The 25241-nt window shown below is 42.4% G+C and overlaps 1 protein-coding gene across 1 annotated transcript in view; it reads left to right on the plus strand.

The window, feature by feature from the left end:
- Positions 1–1628: 1628 nt before the first annotated feature.
- Positions 1629–25241, plus strand: part of ppp3ca (protein phosphatase 3, catalytic subunit, alpha isozyme) — a gene marked incomplete at both ends in the record, with an annotated part of 35993 nt that continues 12380 nt past the window's right edge. The window contains 6 exons of the mRNA XM_079507280.1: positions 1629–1683; positions 13987–14187; positions 19789–19913; positions 20438–20549; positions 22411–22556; positions 22980–23119. Coding sequence (XP_079363406.1) covers positions 1629–1683; positions 13987–14187; positions 19789–19913; positions 20438–20549; positions 22411–22556; positions 22980–23119 — 779 coding nt within the window. The remainder of the gene's footprint in view (positions 1684–13986; positions 14188–19788; positions 19914–20437; positions 20550–22410; positions 22557–22979; positions 23120–25241) is intronic.

A 25241-nucleotide genomic window follows, 5' to 3' on the forward strand; every position in this document is an offset into this window, starting at 1 on the left:
TCTACCTGCCAGTCCTAGCGAGAATTAGCCTCATCAATATCTGTGAAAATAATCTGTATTATTTTGAGAGCGATCCGATACGGATATGGCATCTTTATGGCCGATATAGACGATTTAGATATGCTAAATATATCGATTATATCGTGCACCACTACTTCTTCGCAGCAGTTCACAAATCTTGCTGCTGTGTTCGCACATTGTTGAATTTCTCCCAATAGGTATGGGAGTTTTTGGTCGTTTTTAAACTCACTTTGGGTGTGTGTGTAATATGTGGGAAATATGTGTCTCTGATATCTTGCAGTGGGTAGGTGGTTAGTGTAGCTCTGTTTGTTTCCACCACATTTCGTGTGCAGTGGGTGCATAGTCTGTCTTCCCTTGGGAGCGGGGTCTGTCTGTGGCGGCCTTAACTTGTCACTGGGACCCGGGGGGGCGGCACCACTGCTACATCTGGGACCCGGGGGGACTGCGCCAAAGGAGAAGATCTGCCACGCTGGTAATGGACCCCCCTGAGCCTGTGGGGTCGTCTGCTTCAAAACATCTATGAAGAAGTGGGACCTGCAGACTGCATGTGGAGTGGCTGCACAACACTAAGCTGGACAGTGGACATCTGATGATACAAAAAAGATAGGCTTATACATTGTAATGTAGCCTACAGCACTGCTGGATCGATAAAGATGTCTGTCTGTCTGTCTGTCTGTCTGTCTGTCTCCACCAAGTGAAACTTTACAGGAAACTGGTAGGCTGCTATCATGTGTGTGTGTGTGTGTGTGTGTGTGTGTGTGTGTGTGTGTGTGTGTGTTTGTGTGTGTGTCCGCGCGCGCATGGCGGGCCTCGAGCACACTTTGATCATGCAAGTATAGGCCTAGCCGTCTCTCTCTCTCTCTCTCCTCACTGCACTCACTGGCACGCACACGTGCAGCGATATGCATTGTGCACTGTGCACGTGCGTGTGTCGGATGATGAAAATGAAATGGATGAAATCACATTTGCATGATGCGTGAGCAGCACAAAGCTATGCTGCATAATTCATGATTCGTCAGAATAGGTCGTCGAGGCCTATAGGACGTGTTAAACGATGTAGCCTATCCTACATTAATCTCTGCTGTGCTGGCTGCTGGCATAGCAAAATATACCAAAACATGGCGACTGGCGTTATGTGCGTGCGTTCGTGCGTGCGTGCGTGGGGCAACCCCGTCTCAGCCTCCATCTGATGGTGGTGGCATCAGGCAGTCCCGTACGTGGAACATTTGCGTGGGAGTTCCCCTCATCGCCATGTCGGAATGGTACGGCCCCCCCTCGCCCCACCACCTCTCGCTCTCTCTCTCTCTCTCTCCTCCCCCTCTATCTCGCCCTCCCAGTTCGTGCACATCCTCCCCCACATAGCGGTTCAGAGCATCATCAGGGTAGCAGCAGCAGCATCCACTCTGATGACTGTGGGTAGCAGCGCCACAAATCATCCTCAGCAGCAGCAGCAGCAGCACAGCTAGGCAGCGATACACTTAAGGACGCATCATCCAAGTGATGCCACATCACCAACCTTGTCCTCTCGTAACCGCGAAGAAGACTCATCGACGATAAATAGCGTTTCTACAGAAAGAAACGCGTTTTCTTCGACGCGGCAACAGCCCATGAAGATGTCTAACGCTGACATCGATTTAAACGCCACCGATCGGGTGGTGAAATGTAAGTTAACATTTTCAGCTTCGTAATGTGTTTTTTGGGGGGTGCGTAACATCGGCATTAGCTGTGTGTCAGCTTTGTTGTTTTGCTTTTAATCTGGCCTTTATTTGCACACCGCGGATTAATATGTGGGCCATCATCAAGTTGTGGACATCTTTTCTGTTACTGGGCTACTGGCGCTTTGATGTTGACAAACAGTGAAGGCAGTGTTTTCCTCTGCTGCGCAGTCTGCGTGGACGATAGAGATCATTTTGTTCCGTGTTTCGAGATATAAGACATTTGCCATCGCGATGTTGTGTCAGGCGGAGGTTATAACGGCATATAGGCTACTGACGTTGAGGCAGTGATGCAGCAGGATTTCACAGGCTTTGACAGGGCCAGTGGGGAGAGGAAGGGGGCATGAAATTGACATTTGATTAGGTGCATTTTAGTAGTCCACTGGTTTTGAGTGAGCCATCCTTTGAGTTCTAATGGGCACACACCATTTTTAAAGCTGCATTATTGAAAAGTAGAGCAGTTCATGCTGTCACAGTGTCACATGGGGGAGAAGATCATGGTAACTTGCATCAATGCAGGATGTTGAATTTCTCCACAATCATGCCTAACCTGGCCTAGGCTACTACAGTAGCCCTGCTGAGTTTTCCCATGGCCTACATACACCATTTTCTTGTGCGATCAAGGACAGTTCAACAGAATATAACATGAACAATGTGGTCTTTAAGCCATGCAGGACATAATGCCAACAGAGTAATCTCCTTCTGGGCACCCTGACAACATCACAGTGGAACCCCGATATTCATTAAACTATACAATCTGTCATCATCGGGTCCCTGTCAGCCAAGGGCCCTTGGAATTTCCCAGCTTTTCGTTCCCATTTGGCACCCCAGCTTACTGATATAGACTTATAGGGTGATGAAATGCTTGCATGAGATTTTAGCTTACATTTTTAGAAAATTCATACCATACTAGCCTACAGGTATAGCCTGACGCAGAAATTGCTTCACAACAACAACAAACAACTAATAATAATAATAATAATAATAATAATAATAATATTAATAGTGAAGTAGTCATTGATGCTGATCAGTGATCACTGCAAGGACCAATAATAGACTCAGGAGTTGTGTGGGAGAATACCAAACGAGTCGCCCATTTACCAACTCGCCCCGGGCATACAGCCGCGGAACTGCTCAGCCTGGTATATTATGCCTAAACGGTTAAACCTAACCTTATTCTTAACTTTGACCTCAGTAAAACTATGCCTAAACCTAAACATATTCCTAAACTTAACCCCAGTAAAACTATGTCTAACCCCAAACTTATTTCTAACCTTATTCTCAGTAAAACAAAATAAAGAATACAAGAACCGCTGCACCGAGCGGTTGGCGTGAGGTCGGCGGAGAAAAGCGAGGGCGAGATGGATTATGGGCGACGGTACCTGATACCTTGGGGTATATAGTTGTATGTACAACTATTGATTTTGTATTTTATTATATTTTATTGACAATGTAGTCTACTTTTAGATAAATAAATTATTAGGAGAGCCACATTTTCCCGATGATAGTTCATATTTTCCAAAGAAGATAATTGTCTGCTTTGGGAACAATTCATATGTCGATATTTATATTGAATTCGCAAGCGACATTAAGTATCATAATCATTTTGTAATGTTTTTTTGTATTTAATATATAGGAGGTAAACTGCTTCCTTTAGTGCCACTGGTTGTGGTGTATAGTGTAACTGTCAGCATGTCAACCTCACATGCAGGGGTGGGGGCTTTAAGCTAATTAATACTTTGTCACGTGGCACTTGAGGAAAAAAACTTTCCAACTGTAAAGCGTGTCACCATGAGACCCATCATGAGATATTTTTATTGAGTGGCTCGATAGGCCTATCTCACAGCCCGCTTTCCACGCCCACTTCCGGTAAATAGTGGTGTCTTTAACATGAGCATTTACACGTTTTTTTCTCTGGAGAATCTAAGTACATTTTCTAATGTAAAAATGTGACAGACCAATATTATTATGAAGCAAACAAGATGGTAAATCAGGTCGAACAGATAGAACAAACCTTACCTTGAGAAAACAAAAGTTGTAGACTTCTTAAATTACCTCTGTTAACATGTAGCGTCTATGGAGTGACGTCACGCTATCACCACTAACCCCGAAAGGGGGCGTATTTAGGGGGCGGGGAAATTCTGTGAGATAGGCTTATTGTGTGAGTATAGTCTCCCATATCTTCTGTTGACCTGTTGTAAGTTGTTTTCTTGGACACGTGTGCAAGAGGCTTGTCTGTAAGATTGGGGGGGGGGGGGGGGGGTTCTTATAAGCCTAATTTTCATTTCATTTCCTTTATTGATAGGGTACAGTAATTAGCCAGGAAAGGGAGAGAAAGATGGGGGAAGACATGCGGCAAGGGCCGACGGGCTCGGGACTCGAACCCGCGGATAACCGGCCTAGGTGCCTGGACCAGTGGACCACTCAGCCAGTCATTGGCCAAGTTTTTACTTTATTTTTCATCAGTTCACATTCTCACTCTTTTCCCCTTGAATTACCATACACTTTCTCACCTGTTAGTCAGTTAGTGTATAGTTATTCCACCGTGCACTTGGAATATTTTGCTGATGCTGTCTTTCCAGGGGGACTTGGGTGAGCAGGTTCTTCTTGCTCAAGGGCACTAAAACACCATTGGCTGTTGCCTCATGTACAAAGACTGAAACTCATCTCTGATCTCTTGGTCACAAGACATTTCTCTAATCTCTAGTAGTCCATGCCACCCACCCTCAGTTCCTCAATTCCTCAGAATTCTTAGATTAACATGTACTGCAGTATGCCTACATGTTGTGGGAGCTGTGATGCTTGTATGTTGCAGACTGTCATTTTCTAGAAATCCTGCTTCAAAGAAAGAGTGAAACTGTATGACTTGGGAAATACTTTTTAAATGCTGGCTGGTTCTTTTCAAATGTAACATTTCTTAGCACTTTCTAATAAATGCATTGTTTTTGAGGGATGCTAGCCCCTCCTATATTCAGCTTTTAGTGAATATGAAACTTCGTCCTACACAAACATTAAATTCCCATTGACAATGAATGGAGAATTTTACGTCATAGTGTCTGAGCAAATAGGCAAAGTGTCTATTTTACGTCATGTGTCATTACAAAAGAAGATGTTAGCTATACAGTTGCATTTGGGAGATGGGTGTGATCAGGATTTTATTAACAGTTTAACTATACTGTAGGAGCAACTATAACTATAACATTGAAATCACAACAACATTATAGCCAGCCTAGCCTAAAATGTAGACTCTGGTAGATGTATTTATCGATTCTGACATTTTCAATCTACGAGAGTCCAAAAACGTATAACCTTTGGTGGGTATAGAAACCCCCTGCCTCAAAGTAACACTGAACATGTGCAAATGCAAAATCTAAGGTGCTTTCCTGGTTACCCCACCTGTCTGATTATTCTCCGGGAAGGTTCGGAAACCCGGAGGACCGTAGTTTTCAATAAAAAAGGTGTTTTAATCCACTCTTGGAATCTGTCATCCATCTTGGACATATTTCTTGTAATTCTTCTTCAATTCACAATTCAGTTCATTTGCAGAATGGATTTGCTCATTTCAATTTAGTTTTTATTGCTTACAAAAGTTTATTTTTAGTTTAGTTTGTATTCGTTTTCAGTAGGCTATTAGTGGATGTTTTTAATATAATACAGGGATGTTTGTCAGGGTATAAGGTCAGACTCAGAATAGTTATTACAATACAAACACTCAATAATATTATATTATGTCACGATTCTCAATATGTATCAAAATCAAATCAAATTGACGCTCGAAATCACGAGCCGACTCGCGATATTTCATTGCATGCGCACGTCCGTCCGTTTTTTCGGGATTGGCGAAAGGGCCTTTCTGTGTGGAGTTTGCATGTTCTCTCCGTGTCCCCTAGGGTAGGTACCCTCACAAAAAACATGCAGTAATCCTGGTCTCTAAAATACCTCCCCCTGGCCAGCCGGGGCGCCTGATGGAGGGGAAAGGAACTGGTCGGAATAACGTGTTCCTTCCACGCACAACGTCCGGCTGGGGAAACAACCCCCTGTCAGGTGAAAAGAAGCAGCTTGGACTCCTCATGCATAGAAGGAAGCATGAGGTCAGTCCGCTGCCCCCCCAGGTTGGCAGAGGAAATGCAGCGCCCAGGATTACATTAGATAATTGACACTGGGTGGAAAAAATGGGTTGCAAAATCGTGGGATAAAAAAAAATATATATTCTTTTTATTAATTGAGATTAATTCATTATAACGCCTCTAATTAATTAGATTAAAATGTTTAATCGAGTCCCAGGCCTATTATTAACTTACTTTTATTTTATTTAGTTATTTAGAGTAGAGCTTAACAATAATGTTGTCATCTCATCATCTTAAAGAAACATCTCAAAATGATGTTAGGGCACCCAAATTTTATATTGTTGATGCTATTCTCATTCTCATTTTGTTATTAGTCAAATACAAATTACGTATTGCAGAGAAACAAGTGTTTTTCTTTACAAATCAAAACATTAGCCTAAATTAATAATCATATAGCGCTCTGTGCTGAAAATAGGAGGTTTAAAAAATATATTGATTGAATCGTATCGAATATCGTATCATATCGAATCGTGACCTTAAAATCGAAAGTTGAATCGAATCGTGGATTAGGCGACCAATGTTTCCCCCTAATTTCTTCTAATGTCTAGTTTTGTTTTAGTTTTTCAGCAACATTTTAAAGGGAAAATGGATGGGCCCTAGTATAGACTCCTGGGGGACTCATATAAAAGGTACAAGGAATAGACATAAAAGAAACACAAAAGGCATATTACAGTTCTGTTAAAGCTATAATGCTGCAGCAACTTCCTCTATTTTTTGCTGATTGCTTTGTGTTTGGACATAGCTATGCAGCATGTTGTTAGTAACACATTAATAAACCTTTACTTGTCGAGACATTCATTAAGATTGAGTGGCGCAACCCGATTTAGTAAATCTTTAGTATGAAACTTACTAGTAATAGCTACTAAGATCTTAGTATGCCAGTATGGCCTTCACACACAAACATAGTAATTTATATTAAATGTATTTATGAATAGCTGGTACAACCCCTGATAAAAACAATGAACTACTACTTCTACGATCTACTATAGGTGAATGCAATTAACTGCTATTATTCTGGGTCCTCTATTATGTGCTGAGAACAAAGGTGCTAAAACATAATGTTATAACAATATCACTATGAAATATGACTTAAGTCACATCTAATTGTAATTTAAGTTGACCAATGTTTAGTAATAGGATTCTTTTTTAGGGCTATGTGATTGATTGACAAGTTCAAAATACAGCAGGATCGCTCAGGAATTGGCGTTGATCCGTCCTGCGCCCGGTACGAACCAATCAGTTCGCACCTGTTGCAATTGTATTTCCTATCGCCTTAAAATTGAAAAATCGTCTTCGATTCTTGAAAGCAAGCGAAGACATGACCTACACATCCAACACGATAGTGAGGGGTTTCTAAAAAGTGTTGAACCCGATGCTATCAGGCCTTAGTTTTTTGCCGTTCGCAGGGGTTGTTTACTTTCCAACACCACCATACGTCATGTAGAAACGTCAATATGATTGACATACGGTCCCATCCAATCACCTGCCAAGTAGCTTGAACAAAGGGACGGCTTTCTTCAGCGATTGGGCTACAGAGATCCCAGATGGAAGTATGTCGTGAAACAAATGTGATTGTGAAGCAAGCTTCTCTTCCATCTGGCAGAGTCAGGTTAATATGTTTGGGCCACCATAGATAAATCATGACATAAACCCAATATATTGTCTTTGTTTCTAAGGACCTTTTATGCACCACATTGTCTCTCACTGCCAGCATGCCTAACTTGATGAATGTGAGAATACCACAATCCATCGCAAAAATACAATATAATTTGATATAAACTGGCTAAAAAAAGACCTTGATAGCGCACACTACTTTCGCAGTAGGAGGGCTTTTGAATGCTTCATTCAGTCAATGACTAACAGAGGGTAGAATTGATTACACCCCATCGGAGTGGTTGGGGTTTCCCACCCCTGAGCATGATGTAAGAACAAAATGTCTGCCACGTAAATATTATTATGTGTGACTGTGCACCATTAATGCTAAAGAATTGGAATGATGTACAGTATAAGTGGTAGATAATATGTGGCACCATCTGCACCTGCACCTAGATCTAGATCTGCAAATGCATCTGCATCTGGATCTGCATCTGCACATGCATCTACACCTGGATCTGCATCTGCACATGCATCTACACCTGGATCTGCATCTGCACATGCATCTGCATCTGCACATGCATCTACACCTGGATCTGCATCTACACCTGGATCTGCATCTGCATATGCATCTGCACCTGGATCTGCATCTGCACAGTGCACATGCATCTACACCTGGATCTGCATCTGCACATGCATCTACACCTGGATCTGCATCTGCACATGCATCTACACCTGGATCTGCATCTGCATATGCATCTGCACCTGGATCTGCATCTGCACAGTGCACATGCATCTACACCTGGATCTGCATCTGCATATGCATCTGCACCTGGATCTGCATCTGCACAGTGCACATGCATCTACACCTGGATCTGCATCTGCATATGCATCTGCACCTGGATCTGCATCTGCACAGTGCACATGTTGCATCTACACCTGGATCTGCATCTGCATATGCATCTGCACCTGGATCTGCATCTGCACAGTGCACATGTTGCATCTACACCTGGATCTGCATATGCTGCACTTACACTTGCATAGTTGCATTTGCATCCATCTATTCTGCATCTGCGTGAGCCTTCCATGTAAATTACAGCATTCCATACTGGCTACACTACAGTATTCAGCTGCCACTGCTGTTGCCCAGCAACATACAGCATACAGTAGTTCCACTTTGCTTGGGTGCCCAGTAGAAGTGAGCTGTCAATTTGTACTACTCTCTCTCTCTCTCTCTCTCTCTCTCTCTCTCTCTCTCACGTGTGTGTGTGTGTGCGTGCGTGCGTGCGTGCGTGCGTGCGTGCGTGCGTGCGTGCGTGCGTGCGTGCGTGCGTGCGTGCGTGCGTGCGTGCGTGTGTGCGTGCGTGCGTGTGCGTGCAACTAAATGTGTAAGAATGTAAGTCTTTGCACGGCAAAGTCAAGCAGAGATTTAAAGTATTTGTACAATATTATACCATTTGTAATTGTAGGTATTCTATTGTAAAAGCTCTGCCCTAATGAAAGGGTCTTTATGTACAGTAGGCTCCCACTGTGTAGCTAGGAGGATATATACTGTAATGAAAGGGTCTTTATGTACAGTAGGCTCCCACTGTGTAGCTGGGAGGATATATACTGGATCTGCAGCAGCAAGCGTGCTACATCCATTTTACCATGCAATGATGACAGAATGATACATGTATAATACACATATAATACACGCATGCATGCACGCACGCATGCACACACGCACACACACGCATACACATACACACACACACGCACACACACACGCATGCACACACGCATGCATACACACACACACACACACACACACACACACACACACACGCATGCATACACACACACACACACACACACACACACACACACACACACACACACACGCATGCATGCACACACGCATGCATACACACACACACACACACACACACACACACACACACACACACACACACACACACACACACACACACACACACACACACACACACACGCATGCATACACACACACACACACACACACACACACACAGTCACACACACACACACACACACACACACACACACACACACGCATGCATGCACACACGCATGCATACACACACACACACACACACACACACACACACGCATGCATGCACACACGCATGCATACACACACACACACACACACACACACACACACACACACACACAGATCAGAAAACATTTTGTCAAGTTTTTTTTCTTTTTCCTTATGGCTGGCTGCATGCTTACAGAACAGTCTGAAAATTAAATGTGATCTTGTTGTACGCGTCAATGAGCAATGAACTTCCCAGCTGAAGTTCCCAGCTGGCACACTCAAATGTGAAAAAAGTGTGAGCATGCAACATGCAAGCATGTAGCTTGCATGATTATGGTTTTGAATAAAGACTGCAGTATTTGCTACACACCAATAAACAGAGTAGGCATATCATAGGGGGAAAAGAGGCACATTGAGCAGGGGCAAGTTCAGATAAACACATTTATAATGCAGGTTAATAAATAATATAACCACATATGGAAGTGGTATGTATAGCCATGGTTCATTTGACAATAGTGAAACAAAAGTGGCTTAAGATCACCTGACAAAGAAAAAACTACTGCAGAGGAATTGTGTTAATTATTATGCAAAAGTTGCATTGCCGGTATCAAGCTAAGTGAAAACTAAAACTAAATCTACGAAACCCTCCAGACCTGATTGTCTCTGTACTTGGACCGCTTTTTTCTATCTAGAAAAAGATGTAGGCCTTAAAAAAAAGGGAGAAAAATATCAACTTATTTATATTTGTGCAAAATCAAGCCCCTATACTGATCTTATTTTGATTACACAAAATGTATGCCGACTGTTGTATGTCAGAAAAACTTGTGAGTCGGTTGGTTATATTCTGCACTTACGTATATTGTTGATTTCCAGAAATTAATAAATGATGATATACTCTGGAATTATCCATAATTAAAGTAGGTCAAATGTTTCAGTTTATGCTTCAGTTAGATGAGAGTCACAAAAAACGAATACACAAAAAGTTCGGAAACTTAACTTTGGTCTGTAATTTCTCCCCATTTAATAATACCAAATGGTATTGTATTTTATATTGTTGATTAGTCACCTTTACAACGAGGTATAGCTTGTAAGGACCGGGCATTCCTGAAATGAGCAACACAGCTAAACGTGCGGGTAGCGCCTCCAAAACATTTGTCAAATGGCAAATGGTTGGTATTCACCCTTGTTTTGAGTTGCTTATTGGATTGCATTCTCCCACAGTAATAAGGAAAAAACACATATTGGCCATTTTTACACTTTATTAATTTTACACTTTTACAATGTTACAGTGTTAGGGAACTCAGTAGCATGTGGAAGATCCATATACAGCCACAGCAGCTTGGCACCTGCTCCTTTCTTTCAATCATTTTATTTTTCATTTTTTCACCAACTGATACATGACTCACATATACACAAACAAAAAAAACATATAGACATACCTACATACATTATACATACATACGTCCATACGTCATCTTCTTCTTAATACTTATATATTCATATAGTCTTCAAAATCATACTGTATAACCTTTGAACTTGACAGAAATGGTTCCTTAATTTGCAAAACCCCTTGATAATATTGCTACGTATTCTCCTCCCATATATTATATATGTATGTATGTATGTATGTATGTGTGTGTGTGTGTGTGTGTGTGTGTGTGTGTGTGTGTGTGTGTGTGTGTGTGTGTGTACTTGTGAATTTTAATATGTATATTATGTCTGTTATGAGTCTGGCGTAGAGGATTTCATCCTGTGCTGGAAATCGTTTCAATAAATAAATGCTGGTCACCAACCTAGCCACATTTTGCTGTGGGATGACATCCCATTCCTCAACCAGGATTTGTTGCAAGTCAGCCAACGTGGTTCTGTTGGTCACTCTAGCACGTACAGCACGCCCAAGCTGATCCCACAAGTGTTTTGGTTTGAGGTGGTTTGAGGTCTGGACTCACGGAAGGCCATTCCATCCTCTCCACTCCCAAATCCTGGAGGTACTCTGTGATGATCCTGGCTGCAGCTGTGGGGGCGAGCGTTGTCATCCTGGCGTTAGGTCCCAGATACTGAAGATTTGGGATCCCTGCTGGCTCCAGAATCTCATCTCAGATTGCCTTCAATCATGACGAGTTCTGTCTTGCCTGTGAGAGAGATACCGCCCCATACCATGCCAGGCTGTTGTAGCTGCGTATGGATCTTCAAGATGCTACTGAGTTCCCTAACACTGGGTGTAAAAATGAATAGTGTAAAAATGGCCAATATGTGTTGTTTTTTCCCTCATTACTGTGGGAGAGTGCAATCATCCAATCTGCTAAGGCTAAGCTACTCAAAGCAAGGGTGAATACCAACTAGGCATGTAACGATATATCGTATATCGATATATATCGATATTAATCCCGACGATATGAATCGATTCGAATCGATTCATTGAAAAAAATTATCTTTTTTTTAGGGGGGCTAGTGTGTGATGTGAAATGTGAGCTTTAGTCATATTCCATCTTATTCAAGTGCTTTTGGAGAGAAATTATAGTCACTTTCAGTAGTAGAGCACTGTAGAGGGGAGCTGTGTGTGTCTGTGACTGTGCCCAGGTGTTGATGGTCGTTGATGCTCATCAAGGAAGGCAATTATGTTTCTGCACTGTCAAAAGGAATGCTACTTCTTTTGCAATGTAGTTAAATAAAACATCTCAGGGGGGAAGATAAATTATATAGAATTAAAAAAACGGTAATTTTTCTTTAAAATATATATTTTTTCAATATCGTGAAAAATCGTATCGTGAACCTCATATCGTGATACGAATCGTATCGTGAGTTGAGTGAATCGTTACATGCCTAATACCAAACATTTGCCGTTTTGACAATTGTTTGGCAATTGAATGTTGCTCATGCCAAGAATGCCTTATCCTTACAAGCTATACCTCGTTGTAAAGGTGACTAATCAACGATAAAAACGATATATAATTAAATACCAATTGGTATTATTAAAGGTGAGAAATAACAGACCAAATTTAAGTTCCCGAACCTTTTGTGCTGAGTTTATATACAATATATTAGGCTATGTATACATTTGAATAGGGGGGTAACATCATGCTGTTGGTGTTGTGCATGGTGAGATGTGTGCAAACGGTGTGGTTTGGTAGGAGAAGGCGGACAAAGGATGCGTACGCTTTAAGACATAGACCCGCCCTTGGTGACGCCCTGCGCGGCCCGCCTGCCTCTGATTGGCCGCGAACCCTCTTATTGGCTAGCTATGCTGCTGCTGCCAGAAGAAGAGTAGAGGAAGTAGGGAGAGAAGTAGGGAGAAGCTTAGCGATTTATCTGTAAAAAGGGACTTTTTTATACTATTACCTTCAGCTTTATCCTTTTGTAGTATTCACCGTATTCACATTATGGCATAGACCGAATACGGACACACGCTAATCAACACAAACACTGTAGCCTATTTATTAGAAAACCCTACATCGTCACGCTAATCAACACAAACACTGTAGCCTATTTATTAGAAAACCCTACATCGTCACGCTAATCAACACAAACACTGTAGCCTATTTATTAGAAAACCCTACATCGTCGCCGCATGACAATCATAATCATGACATGATTCATGACGGTGAACTTATGTTATGAGTCTTTATACGGACACACTGTATTTATTAGAACACCCAACATTGTGATCAAATCACAATTCAATCAAAGCAAACCGCGTAAACAATATTAGTAAATACGGACACACGCTAATCACCACAAACACTTTATTTATTAGAACACCCAGATCGAATCACAATTCATTCAATCAAAGCAAACCGCATAAACAATATTCGTTTGCCTTTAATTCTGGAGCGTCATCTGTGCCTTTAGAATACTACGCCTATCGCCTGTCATCATCTGTCACAGGCGCCATCTCTGACTGTTTCTGACATTGACAACAACGAACTCTGGCCAATCAGACGCGCGGGGCGTCACCAAGGGCGGGTCTATGTCTTAAAGCGTACGTAGAAAGAAATCACGCGTTGCGCTGGCTATTAGTGTGGCAGGATGTCATGACATCATTGTACCAAAATGTTATAACATTTACAGCAGGACTCTTGAATGTGTCTGGGGATTCTCTGCATTTAATTAAGCTATAGGTCACCACCATATGGTGTAGCACACCGAGGAATAAGTGACTCTGCTGAGTAGGTACAAAGGTGTCGGGAGTGCAACGGTAGCATCTTTTCTGCTTCCGTCAACCCAAACCCAACCCAGCTGCCTTTGGCAAGATGACAGATTCAGATGTGCAATTGTTTGAAAGTTTGGACATGGGGAACATATTCATGGTCTATTACAAATGACATAAATTAGAATAAAGATGCTGTGTTCTCTAAAGCTTGCCATCCAAGCCCCCCCCCTCCCCCCATACCACAATCCACAATAATTATTGCTACTTTTATATCCTGTTTAAATGTACCATTTTGTCTTTGCTTTTTCTTTTCTTTAGCCGTTCCCTTCCCCTTAAGCCATCGCCTCACAATGAAGGAGGTGTTTGACAGTGAAGGAAAACCCCGTGTGGACATGCTCAAGGCCCACCTCACCAAGGAGGGTCGCGTGGATGAGGTCGTAGCGCTTCGCATAATTAATGAGGGAGGAGCCATCCTCCGCCAGGAAAAGACCATGCTGGACATTGAGGCACCGGTCACAGGTAGGTGGCCCTGCTTATACCCTGTGTTCCAGACATGAACCATGCTGGACATTGAGGCACCGGTCACAGGTAGGTGGCCCTGCTTATACCCTGTGATCCAGACATGAACCATGCTGGACATTGAGGCACCGGTCACAGGTAGGTGGCCCTGCTTATACCCTGTGTTCCAGACATGAACCATGCTGGACATTGAGGCACCGGTCACAGGTAGGTGGCCCTGCTTTTACCCTGTGTTCCAGACATGAACCATGCTGGACATTGAGGCACCGGTCACAGGTAGGTGGCCCTGCTTATACCCTGTGTTCCAGACATGAACCATGCTGGACATTGAGGCACCGGTCACAGGTAGGTGGCCCTGCTTTTACCCTGTGTTCCAGACACAAGTTGGAATCTTTGACTCGAGTATTACAATGGAAAGGTTCCATTTTATTTATTTATTTTTGTCATCAAAGTTTTTTAATGATTTTACAATAAAGCATACAAAATACACATGACTTACACAAAAGAAAGAGACAAGAAAAACAAAAAAAAACAAAAAAAACAAAACAACTAGCAGTCAAAAAAGAAAAACCCCAATGGACAACACCCCTCCACATTCTGTTGTTGACAATAGTGATTATATCCGTAATGTATTACCAATTACAAATTGTTAATGCAACCATCCTTTAATATACAAATAAAAGTAGTCCCATATTTCATGGAACTTCCCTCTCCATGGTAACGGATTGGTGTGTGTCATTTGATTGGCCCCCGCTGATCTCAGAGATGTATTTATGCTGACTGTTTGTCAGTACTGCTTTATGCCTGATGAAGGTCTGACGACCGAAACGTTGCAATAAAAACCAACCTAAGTGAAGACAGTGTGCGGGATTCTCTTTTTTCTACCTATCAGTTTCCTGTTATCCGACACACCTGTCCATTGTAGGTGTGCAGAAGGACTTTTTCGTATATGGAACTTCCCTTTGACATTGTTCCTCCTGGCAATTGAGTATTCGAAGAAAGGTTCCATTTTAGTTGTGCTGCTCCCATATGAGCCTGAGCGCAGCCTTAGATCCTCAGATAGGCCTCTCTCGGTTGTTCCTAAACCTCGCCTCATCATCTGGGATGATCGGCCTTTCCGTGCACCTAAACTCTGATACACGCTGTTCAGTCCACCAGTGCCGGAGATTCGCTGTTCACGCACAAACATACAGAGACATCTCTGACAGTATGAACATGGCCTAGAACAGTGGTTCTCAACCTTTTCTCCCTGACTCCCCAGTCCCCTCTTACATCTGCCAAGAGCTGAGCCCCCCCCCACACACACACACACACGTGTATCTCAGGCATGTTTTAATTTGAAAATGTTGCTGTACTTTACAATAATGTTACATCATGTGGGTGTTAACTATGTTGGTTACAAGGCAACAGAACAGATACTGTATGTGGAGTATGATTGATATCACATTGAGAAGCAGCAAGAGACAGTGGATGAAAGCAAGGACTTATTTAGAGATGGTCAGGAGAATTTGTTTCGATTTCGTGCAACATGTTCAAATTGTATTACCTCAAAACCGACAGGGCCTCACACTGTCAGTGTGATGTTTGGCCTCCCCCTAAGGGACACCCAGACCCCACATTGGGAACACTGGCCTAGAAGTATGTTCCATTTAGACAATTATGAGTGACACTTCTCTATTCGTACCGTTGGGAGCTGAGCCGCTTAGCTTGTGTGCTATATTCCGTGCTGTATTTCTGTAGAGAAAATTAGTCCTACTGGAGGTGATAGTGATTCTTTCAGGGATACAAGGAATCAGTGTGTGTGTGTGTGTGTGTTTGTGTGTGTGTGTGTGTGTGTGTGTGTGTGTGTGTGTGTGTGACGTGTGTGTGTGTGTGTGCGTGCTTGCGTGTGTGCGTGTGTGCGTGCGTGCGTGCGTGCGTGTGTGTGCGTGTGTGTGCACCCACGTGCGCGTGCGTGCATGTGGGTGTTTTAACGGCAGGGAGCCATCACTTTCAGAGTTGTGCCTTTGTTCTGAGATCATGAAACAGGAGTAGACCTACTATAGCAGGACTGCAGAAATTCATATCCCTGTTCACGAGAGCTTTACGGAAGCACTGTGTTCATTGGGTGCAATTTTAGATACTATTTAAAGTAAAACGTTGAATATAAACAGAGGGCATCTTCACTCAAGTTGAGCCACTATAAACCGAATCATCAGGACATCACCACAACCAAAAATGGATTTCCGGTAGGTAGATAACGCTGGCATCGTGGCATTGGAGCGCAATTATGGGTGTAATGATACATTTTAACAGCGATACGATATTATTTATCACAATACATGGTTGACGATACATGGACGATATTGGTTCATTCATGGCGATAAGATACGATTAAATTAAAATCAATACAGTAACTATTTAGCAAATACAATAATGTGTGAAACTTGTGGATAGTGCAGGTTCTTTAAGGTGAACTTAAAATGTTGGATATAAATAAGTAAACAGTGATTTTCTGGCAAATACATGGACATTGTATTTGAACACATATGGACAAACCCACATGGGCCTTGACATGAACAGAGAATACACACATTTATCCATAGACCAACTATATGGAATGGAAAAGTAATTAAACCCCTCTTTTTCTTTTATCTTTTAAAATTGCTAAATACAATGCACAAGTACTTAGTATTGATACAAAAATATTATTAAACAATTCGATACCGATTATTTCCGTTGCAAAATGCTACGATACGATACAACGTCAAACAATACGTTATTTTTCTGTTTATACATCGATATACTTAGATTTTAAAATTAATTAAATAGAAATGTCGACAAATACGGTCACGCCTCGACACGTCACGCCACCATATATGGCCGCCTCCATATATGAAGATCACGACACCGACCTCATCAAACCCTGGATAGCCATACATACATACAGAATACTGGATCATCACCTAGATCTGTATATATGGAGCCAGCAACTCTACATCTGACCTCAAACCTCAAACCCTTAGATCTCCATATATGGAGCTGACCTGTTCTGACATTCCATATGTTGATCCATCCCCACCTGTCCTTTCTCTTCGATGTCTCCCTTTTGACTGATGGGCCCGCCCAAGTGCAGCTGTATCCGGCAGCCGGCGAAAACTACAGTTCTCAACAGGCCCGAAAATTAAGGCCCGGCCCTACCTGGGCCCTCATCAAACCCTGTACACTCAAGACACGCTCCATATATGGCCAGACCTCATCAAACCCTGTATACTCAAGACACTGCCCCTGCTGCCACCCTTAGATCTTCATATATGGAGCTGGCCTGTTCTGACATTCCATATGCCGTCACCCAGGCGGATGCGTGCACGCGACCTCGCCCTAGCTTCTCGCCCTCAGGGCGTCTTACTGGTTGACAATTGGACATATATGTTCTGAACACTTTATTACTTGCGCAAGCAGAGCGCGCAAGTATTGTGGTCGTGCTGGCTTTTTTATGCGTATGCTCGGAACTAGATGTTGATGGTGACGTAATTAAGATATGTTTCAACGTCGGGTTATAATTACTTTACTTTCAACACTAGTGCGCGCCTGCTTGTGCACTAGTAGGCCATTTATGGCCTACTTGTGTGCAACAAGCACTCGACAGAGTGCAGTTGAGATTTTAAAGTTTGTAGCGGTCAACAGTACTTGCGTGCTCTGCTTGCGCACTAGTAGGCCATTTATGGCCTACTTGTGTGCAACGTGCAAGTAGGCACTCGACAGAGTGCAGTTCTAGTTTTGTATTGTGAAAACGTCCATAGACATTCTGTCTGAAAATACCCGTTTGCTTACAAACATTCAAACATTGTGATCTGGTCTAGAGTGATTCAGACAGCATTGTCATTCACCACAGGAGACGACCCAGGATCCTCTTGTCGACCTGCGTTAGGAAAATGGAGGCTTTATGTATTAAGTATGAAATATGGATGACAAGCTCAGTATCGCGTATGGGCTTTGGTGAGCGTGGGGACTGTGGAGGTGGGTTTTCATCCTTTCTAGCTCCAGAATGAGGTTTGAATGTCTGCAGCAGTGTGTGTATGTGTGTGTGTGCATGTGTGTGTGTGCGTGCGTGCGTGCGTGCGTGCAAATTCATGTGCCGTTTAGTTATGAATCTCTACTTGCATAGGTACGTTGTGTGTGCGCGCGCATGTATTCGATTGCTTTAGTCACACAAGCAGAGTCTCCCACTCACATTGCTCTAAGCTTTGAGTGGGCGAAGGCCACAGCGTAGCTGATAGGGGAGACAGAAAAGAGAGGAGATGGGAGAGTAGAAATGAGAAGTGGAAGAAGGAGTAAGAAGATAATGAAAAATTGAAGACATGCAAGGAGATGGAGCCTTGCACTCCAGGGCCGTTGTGTTGTACCTTCAACATCTCAACACAAGCTCCCAGATTCTTGTTGTTTTGTACAGTGACAAGTGGCATTGGCTAACAAAAGATTGACGTGAAAAAGACAACATCGCACATTATCTGACAGCATCCTACAGTTATCAATGAATCATGTAGTCTTTCATATTACATTTTAGATGGCTGCTCGTTCTATAGAGCTCTCCTGACACATCTTCAGAGCAGTGTTTTTCAAACTCTTTGCGCCCAACGCATACCAATGGAGAAAGTCCAAATATCAAGGCACACCTCTATCATAGCAGATACAGCAGATCTACAAACTCAAAACCCGTGCCATGCCCAAAACAGGCACGCAAGGCAGAAGTAAGTACCGCCCAAGGAAATTACGTTGATGCTTTGCAGATCTGTTTACATTCTCTGTGCCTGAGACCAGTGTTGTAATAGGTTGAAGTAAGAAAGCTTCTGTGGGAAGTGCATACAATGGAAGTCCCGTCCTATATACACGCTCTGCATCTGCTTGTTACCAGGCTTTTCTTCTCAGACATGAGAAAAGACTTGGAACGAGGCTGGCAGAGCCCAGGAACTCAGAGCAACGCCTAGGCACCCCACTGTCTCTCACAGCAGGAGATCCAGAAAAAACCCTCTTGGGCAAAAGGATGGCAGCGTGTAACGATAACGCATGAGCCCAGCAGACATTTTGGTTATTTATTTATATATCCCTAAAACACAGATCACCATGGCAACAAGAGTTTGCAACGCCCTCATCTTCTCTCATTTCCCCTCTCACGTTATCCTTCTATCTACAGTATGTGTACAGTGTATTGTATATTGGTCGAACTACAGTACAGTACAGATCTATTGAACAATTGATCCATTTGTTTATCAATCAGCTGATTTTATAGAATCTTTCTCAGTCTGTGCGTGCGTGCACACAGACTGGGTGTGTGTGTCTGTGCTTGTGTGCACGCACGGATACACAGACAGGCGCACACACACACACACACACACACACACACACACACACACACACACACACACACACACACACACACACACACACACACACACACACACACACACACACACACACACACACACACACACACTCTTCTTCTATCTTAATCAACCAACCTAAAAAGAGACATGCATGCATTCTTGGGTGTACACACAAAAATACACACAAAAGACATAGAAATGGGTTGACGGTGTCATCCATGTGGGTGTTGTGTTTCAGTGTGTGGAGACATCCATGGGCAGTTCTTTGACCTCATGAAGTTGTTTGAAGTGGGGGGATCTCCAGCCACGACACGGTACCTGTTCCTTGGCGATTATGTGGACCGCGGTTACTTCAGTATTGAGGTATGGTAATTAGCTCCTCACTATATTATATAACACATTTTTCATTCATTTATATATTCTAGTCTTTGGCTATTCGAAAATTGCAGATATACATGCTCATATAGCTTATGTATGAGCATGCAGATCTGCTATTTTGGAAAAACCTCACATTCCTTCACGGTTAATAATATTGACAAATCCAAAAATGAAGAGAATACTTGATGAATTTAAGTTGAATTGAACTGCAAAACTATATAAAGAAATCCATTTATAAACTCCAATACAGCTCTTAAGAGTATAATCCAAGTGTATAATCTGTTTCCTCAGTACTTCTTAAACATCAAAATTTCACTGAAGCTTTATTATTTTAAACACTTCCCGGCTTGTCTTGTGCACGAATGACGCAATGCTTGGGAAAGCGTGTGCGTTTTAACTTGTGTTGAACTCCACATGCCCTCCCATGTGGACCCAGAGTTCCACATGATTACATTATTTTCCCCCCGTTTGTGCAAATTTAATATTTTCCCTCTCTGCTTTCTTGACAGTGTGTTTTATACCTCTGGTCGCTGAAAATCCTCTATCCAAAGACACTATTTTTACTGCGAGGAAATCACGAATGTAGACATTTGACAGAATATTTCACCTTCAAACAAGAATGTGAGTACCTCTCACTTTTTATCATTTTGTCTTTCTGCCTTAATGTCTCTAATGTTTTAATTGTCATGCTTTATTTGGTATTCATTATTCATAATTATTACACGGCTTGATTCTGATTGGTCAATCGCTGAATTCAGCGGTGTGTTATTTCTGAATAATGAATGAACGATGCGCTCTATAAAAGGCAGCTGTCTAATCAAAGCCTCAGCTCAGAGCACCTGGATGCGCTGCTTGAATTCTATGCTGTACAACATGACAACCATGTAAACAAACACATAATGTCATTTACAAATAAATATTGCTCTTGAGAATGTTTTTTGAAAACATTTGAAGCAAGAAATAGACGATGCAGTAACCGAAAATGTATTTTCTGTGGTCAACAAATAATTTCATTACCATAAGCAAGGAAATACTTATACTTGTTTTGTTGTTACTTTTGGGTCAATTTATGAATTAATTTATTAAGTAGCTATGTAATAAGCGGTACAATTTCGGGATTTATTTCTCAATAATGAGCTGTGACCCGTCAATTGACGGCAACCCGTCAATTATACCTCCCTTGCTTATTACCTCATTCTATGCCTAGGGCGACATTGGATAAAAGTCCTAGATTGCCTAGGACGACATTGAACGACCCCTTAGTTCATAATGCATCCACCATCGCTAGAATAATCTTTACCGGTTCTTGGCGTCTCCACGGTTTGCTTCCGCGTTGGTGATGTCATTGATTATTTTCCCTCCATCCACACTAGCGACGATCTTTAGCTGCGTTTATCTCGGAATTGAGGCTCAGATTGAGGTGATCATACAAAACATCAATGTTTTAGGAGCTCAATAAAAAATCGCTGTATCTAACGAATGCCTCGGAAATTATTTCTTGGTACTTCTGGTTCATCAAATCAGCTGGTGGCTCTTCAAAAGAAGAGCTCGGCGGCTGAAAAGCGTGGCAATTTGCGACTAAAACTTGATATACACATACTGTATTCACAAATACGTGAGAGATCGTCATAGTCATGCTACCAGGCAGGCTACTAGTGGCCACATGGTCAAAGAAAAACCCAGAACAAATGCGGTTTGCAGATCTGTAATGTTCAGGGCTATTTCAGTATGGAACACGTTACCAACTATAATCACGGAAGCACCCAGTAAGGCTAGTTTTAAGAGGCTCCTTAAGAGACACCTGATCAATTACCCCAATTTTAATTTTAATTAACTGACATCATTTAAGGGGATGTCTTGTTTAGTGTTTTTTATTTTCTCTGTATTTTTAATGTCTTAAATGCATTTGTATTTTGTATTATGAATGTATTTTTTTCAAGATTGCACCTGTTTTTATTGTGCAGTGTTATTGTTTATTGTGTTGTGTTATATGTATTGTTTGTCATGGACCCCAGGAAGAGTAGCTGCTACTTCGGTGGCAGCTAATGGGGATCCATCTGAATAAAGAATAAAGAATAAAGAATATTAAACGTGGTGCTGAAGGAGTTAATAGAAGGGACAAGGAATGAATATGACAAAAACGGGGACAGGACAAATATCTTTGTTCATTGGAAACTGGGGCATTGACAATACAAACACTCACGGATAATGCGCACGCACGCACGCACGCACACACACACACACACACACACACGCACACACACACACACACACACACACACGCACGCACACGCACACAACAAGAAACCAAGACGAGCAAGTGAGACTCAGATGAGTTTAAATATTTAAAGGAACATACTGTCATGTTTCCCGTGCCATTGAATAAGGAAGGACGGTAAAAAGCTTTCTAGCCGCCTTCGTTTTCTCCCCTGTTATTCCATAACTGAGTAATTGCTGACAAAACATATATATTGCCTTTCAGGTAAAATCAAGTACTCAGAGCAGGTGTATGACTCATGTATGGATGCATTCGACTGCCTTCCGTTGGCCGCTCTCATGAACCAACAGTTTCTGTGTGTCCATGGCGGGCTGTCGCCTGAAATACACACCTTAGATGACATTAGGAAGGTAAACATCACCTATAATCAACATAACTATTAACTATATTACTACATTTGTGTGCATGTCTGTACGTGTGTACAGTAGGTGTACTGATGCATGTGAGACAACCTAGAGTCGTGTGTGTGTGTGTGTGTGTGTGTGTGTGTGTGTGTGTGTGTGTGTGTGTGTGTGTGTGTGTGCGTGCGTGCGTGCGTGCGTGCATATTGTGCATACCTCTGAGATTCTCTTCTCATTGTAATATAACTAGTGGAAAGCAGTGGTTCTCATAGTGGGGTTTCTTGAGGGGGTACTCTGTAACTGTGAGAGTTATCAGGGTCCTTGAGATGAAAACAATTGAAAACGTGTGCATGCGTGCATGTGTGCGTGCGTGCATGCGTACGTGCGTGCGTGCGTGTGCGTGTGTGTGTGTATGTGTGTGTGTGTTTGTAGTTGGACCGGTTCAAGGAGCCACCAGCGTTTGGGCCCATGTGCGATTTGCTATGGTCTGACCCTCTGGAGGATTACGGCAATGAGAAAACCCAGGAGTACTTCAGTCACAACTCGGTCCGGGGCTGTTCCTACTTCTACAGGTGAGTTGAACATTCATTTCCTCATCCCTGGCTGATCCCTTGTTTCTGTTTCATTTGGAAGTGCAGACATTCTGACGAAGTCAACCAACAATACACACAGGGTCATAATCGTGTTGCCATGTAATACCTACGTTACCTGCAACTCATAGTCCGGTCAGCAAGGGAAGACTAGCAACATTGGCCAGAAAATGCGCCGCTGCTGGGGTTATTTTGCTGACTACACATCACTTCACGACTCTAGAACCTGAACATGTTGATGAATGTGACCGTCATTCATTCATTCATTCATTCATTCATTCATTCATTCATTCATTCATTCATCATCAGTTTATCCAGGTGCTCACGGTATGGCAATGTCCTTGTTTTTCTTCCGGCGTAGACCTTTGAGCATTAATAAATAATTAAAACACTTTGAAAGTTTGATGGGTTTGTGGATAACAGAGAGGAAATGGAGAAACAGAGGATTGTTGCTGGGGAGGATGCACTGGGCTGTATTTCAAGTAACATAACGTAGCATACTGCAACTTACATACTGTATGTGTATAACATAGCATAACAAAAGATAACGTAGCATAATTTTACATATCAACATTGCATAATACTGTATATCATAAGATAGTATGGTGTCAGCATTCCCTGAGGCGAATTTGATTTATTCACTTAACAATATCTACATAGGCTACTGCAACTTGACAAATGCAAGGCCAGGTAGGTTGTTGGGCCAACATTGTATGAATGTATTGCACAGACACAATATGTTGATTTGCGGGAGTGTTTAAAATCTGGTGGAGTATTAAATATAAAAAAAATGTTTTGTAAAAATCGGCCTCTTGGTGGTGCTATAACAGGACAATGTGAAAATGCTGGCATTTCTTCCTCGGCCTAGTGGGACGCTGCTGTGTTCATGATTTTAGTCATCAGACAGATCTGTCTTGATCACATGACTATAGAGATAATGTGTACCGATTTGCAAATTACAAATATAAGTTGGCCTGTTATACCGTCAACATGAGGCCGATCTGTAACATTTAGGATGGCATTTCTTCCTCATCCTAGTGGGAACTACTGGGAATGGGAATGTGTGTCCAAAGTTTCATGGCAATCGGACACACATTTAGGCCTTTTGTTCAAAACGGACCACTCCTGGAAACCAATCTCCGTCTTGATCACATGACTACAGATGCAGATAATGTGTAGTATGTACCAAGTTTGGACCAAATAGTAATATTAAATATAAAACAATCTGTTTTGCAAAAATGGGCCTCCTGGTGGTGTGATAACAGGCTCTGGCCTCCAGCGAGTGTGTGTGCACAGTTTTGCGTCGATCGGGGCAACGGTGCTGGAGATTAGCTGTACACAGAAGGACGGACACACAGGGACACACATGAAATGAAATGAAATCTCTATTTACCCAGGGTATCTGGGCTAAGCTCAAGAACTTGTTTCCAGCCAGGCCCTGCTCATAGAACACATTTCATCGTAGTGGTTCAATGCCTTGTTCAAGGGCACTTCAGCGGTGGTAATTTTAACGTGTCGGACGGCTGGCGGACGGACAAGGGCGAAAATATAGTCTCGCCAACGCCTTTAGCCTGGCGGAGACAATAATCACAGATTTGTTTTTGTATTTGTTTTTGTTTTTTTGTAAGTGATTCAATTGAAGAAAACAAAAACAAATCAACAAATTCAGACAGGGCATCGATGCAGTGGTTGGGGTATGAATACCAACCTATGACCACATTGCCTTCGGTTTGATTCCTGAACAGGTATACATGCAACATGCAACATGCCATCATCTCTGTTCTCTCTCCCTTCCTGAATAAATCTCTGAATAAATCAATGAAATGCCATAAAATCTTTAAAGAGAGCCTGGGGTTTGCATATGGCTCAAGAGCTGTTAACAACACTCTCTGTCCTGTATCTTCTCTCTGCTCCATGCTGTACTAATACTATCCAATAAAGCACAGAGGCCTTTAACCACTTAAACCCTGATTTGGCTCTGTACTTGGACCAAACATTTTACAAAAATAGCGGATCTACAAGGAGTGGATCGGCTACTTTTGGTTAATGTCCCGACCCCCCAGAATATGGATGCTGCGGTTCAAGTGGTAAAAAAAAATCACAC

The sequence above is a fragment of the Electrona antarctica genome (assembly GCF_951216825.1).
Source record: "Electrona antarctica genome assembly, chromosome: 8".
NCBI lineage: Eukaryota > Metazoa > Chordata > Actinopteri > Myctophiformes > Myctophidae > Electrona > Electrona antarctica.